Source organism: Atta colombica, unplaced genomic scaffold, assembly GCF_001594045.1.
Source record: "Atta colombica isolate Treedump-2 unplaced genomic scaffold, Acol1.0 scaffold261, whole genome shotgun sequence".
Classification (NCBI taxonomy): domain Eukaryota; kingdom Metazoa; phylum Arthropoda; class Insecta; order Hymenoptera; family Formicidae; genus Atta; species Atta colombica.
The window spans coordinates 1,096,262-1,100,831 of NW_017259361.1; the positions used below are offsets into that span (position 1 = coordinate 1,096,262).

Consider the following 4,570-nt stretch of genomic DNA (forward strand, 5'->3'; position numbering starts at 1 on the left):
ATAGTAATGTTTAACTTTAATTGCAATTTTCAGAGATTTACATATATTTCACGTTGTAATACATTTTATTTAACATCAATAATTTGTTAAAAATGTTTGAAGAAAAAAAATTAGAAACTAACTGAAATATTATGCAACTAATTTATTTACATATGGTGATGAATATAATATCGTACAATAATATATACAAATCTCTAATTTATTCACAGGTCTATCCAGATGTAAGTCATACTTTGGCGGGCGTTAAAGGACATTTATATCTCTCCATGGAACAGTTCTTAGAAGATTGTTTTCAAAAACAAGTACCTGCTGACACGAAGGCTGGACTTGGTAGCGGCGGTTATGGCATGTACTAATATTAAAAAATTTTAAAGATAACAATTACGTGAAATATTGCGTATCTACGAGTTAAAATTGTATAAAAACCTAAAAAAAAGAAGACAAAGAAATTTGTGAAAATCTAAACATCTCCAAATTGTGTTCCGTCTAATAGAATAATTACAGAAGATATGTGGCTCATCGTTTTGTACTCCAACAATCGAAATTATAAAACGCAATGAGAAGTATGTACACGTATAATCATCCAATACATAATTTACAATGCGTTTACACCAGTTAACAAAGCACAAACCGATTATCTAATCAAATAAATTGTCTATGAAATTATGCAAATTATATTCATTTAAAGATATCTAAATATTAAATAAAATTGATACAATGGAATTTAATGCCGAAATAGTCGAAAAAAATAGCATTACAATGACAATTTTATATTATACAGTGCCCGCCAATAGTTCCGAATGTATACTGCATACGTTTCTAAATTACTTCTGAATGGTTCGAGATATACACATTGAACTTTATAGGAACACAATGGGATCATAAAATTTGTCATGTAATCTCGAAAACAGTCATCTTAACACTTCTAAGAAGCATGGAAAAAGGGGCCGAATATCTTAAATGGCATGTGGAATTGTATGAGAGAGCTTTAGAAGTATTTTCCGAGACAAGATCAACATGGCGCACAGTAAGATAGATAATTTTCATCAACAATAGATCATCAGAATTTCAATAGCAGCGTTGGACGGACAGAGACAAAGGCGACGACAAAGGCTGTAGACGTGGGTGTAGAAAGAGGAAATAGATATCGGAAATAGATATCGGAAAATATTAAAATTGCTGTTTTGAGATAGCAATTGAGGTAATCTGAATCAGGGATAGTTTGTCAGGAAAACAAGGAGAAATGATTGAAATAATGGAGTAAAAAGAATAGAAAATTTAGATAAGAGGATCATATGAGAAATGATGACATCATTTAAGAATCCACCGACATCGAGAAGAAAATTAAGGAGAAATCGAAAACTAGTGATACGAGCAGACAGGGAAGACACGGAACTGCCAAAGATGGCATTTATTATCGATTCCAAAGAAGGTGAGACATTGGATGTCCAACAAAGAAATGGGCTGTTAAATAGATACAGATAAGGCTTGAATAGAAATAGATTGTAGGATATGACACATCCGCTTAGAAATTAATGATGATGATGATGATGATGATGCTAATGATGATGATGATGATAATGATGATGATGATGATGACGATGATGATGATGATTATGATGATGATAATGACGATAGATATTTTCATTGCATTTCTATAAATTTCAATCTCATATTTCAAACCATTTAGAGTTATTTAGGTTACCCGAACTTTTGTCGTTCACTATACATACACATTCACACATGACATATACAGACATATACACATTCACACATGATATATACAGAGTTCGTCACCAAAATTCGGACAAATTTCAATTTTCCGCTATATTATATCTCCGTCAGAGATTGTTGTTGCCATAATCGAAGAGCCGCAATCATCGAAGACTTTCGCGCTGAGCGCTCAGCAATGGAAATAATTCGGTTCTTTGGATATCCGAGATCCACCATTTATGACGTTGCGGCAAAATATACGGCTTTAGAACAATCCAACGAAATCCAGTATGCCAGCGAGGAAGAATCATTCGAAAGAACGTATCGCGAGGATCTCGGCAATCGAGAGGGTTCAAACGCTGATTTCGGATGACTCAAGGCAATCGTTGCGCGTTCTGATAGATGTAGTAAAGTCGTGAATGGAAATTGAATGGTGTTCGGAAGGCCATATGTTTTTTCAACAGGACGGTGCACTGGCTCGTACGAATCATTTGATTCAAAATTGGTTCTCAGGCAACGTCGATATGTTTTGGTCCAAGGAATTCTGGCCTCCCAACAACCCAGATTTAAATCTCTTGGATTATGTAGTTGAAAAAGTCACAAACAAGTCAAATCCCAATGTGATGTCATTAAGGACTACTATTGAGACAGGACTACTATTCGTCGGCATGGATAGCGCTACATTATAGTGTGCGTGCGAACGACCGAGAATAGAGGCCGTCATTCAAACTAATGTGAATGAATATATATCGAATAATTATGCTCTATAGGAATCCTCCAAGTGCCATGTAAAAGGATTTTTTGTAATATAATATTTAATTTTTAAAAACATTTTGTTTAAAGAAATTGTTCGAATTTATCCGGATTTTGGTGACGCGCCTTGTATAGGATGTATGTATATAGAACGTTTTACTTTTTACTTAATATTTCGAACAATGCTCATGCAAATAAAATGGACTAAATTAAGTTAAAAAGTTCTCTACTTGCAATTTTCATAATTTAATGAGATCTTAATTTTTAAAGATCGCCGAATAAGCGCATATCTGTCTGACCTACCAAATGCATGCCTATCGTAATCGCTAAAAGCGCAAATTATTTACTACATCGAGGCAATAATTATATACGATGGAAAAAAAACAACTCGCGTGCTTGTATTTAGTGGTAGATATGAGCAAATATGTGCTTATTGGGAGATCTTTAGAAATTAATATCGTTAACCGCAAAGATTGCAAAACAATAAAGGACTTTTTGACTTACTATCAATCTAGTTCGCTCTGAATATGTTCCAAATATTCTGGGACATCTTGTACACACACACACACACACACACACACACACACACACACACACACACACACACACAGACAAAACTCAATAAAATTATAAGATCACGTAAACTCAGCATTATAAAAGATCAAAGTCAAGGATACGTATTTTTGCGAAAAATGGTCGTAGAACGATGTTTTAAATCCTGAAATCTGAACTTTTTCGAATACTTCAAATCACGTATTTCTGCAACGATTTCTCTACAAATGTAATTTAAAGTGAACCTCGAAAAATAAAGAAGAATCTTTAACTTTGATGACATGTACGGAGAGAATAAAATTTTTCTGCAAATTTCTTCAATTGTATTATATAACGTTTTCTCCTTAGAGTGTTTTTTAATCATTACGTTTTAAAATCTATTATCATTTATTGGAAATAAAATAAACTTTTGCAATGCGTTCAAAAAACCAATTTTTTATTTTTCGAAGGTTTCTCAAGCTTTCGTTGATAAATAAGATATCTTTTGATGAATGTATGAACTTTTGAAATGATAATCGCATATAGCTGTCCGCTCACGGTTAAAATTTTTAACTCCCTCTTTTTATATCGAAAATGTCTATATTGATCATTTTTTTTAATGTCAACAAGAAGATACCTTATATAAGTGAACATCTGTTGATAATATTTCAATGTATTTGTTAAGAGGTTGTTTATAGCAGCTTATAGCAACTGCTAAGCCTCGAATATTTATTTTTATATTTAAAAGAAAAGAAATTCCGAAAATCTAGATATATCTACGTAGTAAAACCAGTTCAAAAAGTTTCTTACCCGAAATAGAAGAAATGTTACAAGGAAAAAGCATTATTTTTAAAAATATAATCTCCTTTAAGTTCACTTTGTACATCTCTTTGGAAGCATCTCTGTGCCCTTAAATAAATAATTTTTATCCTTAGTCTCAAAGTAGACTTCAATGGCTTGAAATTCTTCATCGGTCGGTGAAATCTCCTCTTTCGTAAATCTGATTTTAGCGAACATATAGTAGTCATTCGGAGCCAAATCTGGATTGTAGAATAGGTAAGAAATTTCTTGGAATTCACATTCTTTCACAGACTTGTGTGAGAGTAGAAATTTCATTCATCATCTTACGAAGAGCTTTAAGCTGTTAAAGTCTATTTTGAGACTAAGGATAAAAATTATTTTTTAAAGGCATGGAGATGTTCTCAAAGAGATGTAAATGTTGAAATTGAATTTAAAGGAGATTATATTCAGAAACAATAATTACAAGTTTTTTCTTGCAAGTCTTTTCTTCTATTTCGAACTTGCATTGAAGTAGATGAGATGTGTTCGTTCGAATCGTTTAATTTATTTTATTTCTGAGCGCTACGTTGTATTTAATGTTATAGTATTTTGAAAGAATTTTTACGGCTGAAAAGGACTAAATAAAGTTCAAAACATTCCGTAAAATTATTTTTTTATTGTTGATTATAATATGAATAAAATTATTAACTAGTCATCTTGGTTTGTTCCAGTTTGTTGATTTTAATTTGATCTTTTAATTGCTTTGCACACATATATACATATATATATATAT

General features: G+C 32.0%; 1 protein-coding gene across 1 annotated transcript in view; it reads left to right on the plus strand.

The window, feature by feature from the left end:
* The window catches only part of LOC108689140 (inactive dipeptidyl peptidase 10), an 11,362-nt gene extending 10,741 nt beyond the window's left edge, over window positions 1-621 (plus strand). The window contains exon 16 of the mRNA XM_018195780.1: window positions 210-621. Coding sequence (XP_018051269.1) covers window positions 210-356 — 147 coding nt within the window. The 3' untranslated portion in view covers window positions 357-621. The remainder of the gene's footprint in view (window positions 1-209) is intronic.
* Window positions 622-4,570: the final 3,949 nt, after the last annotated feature.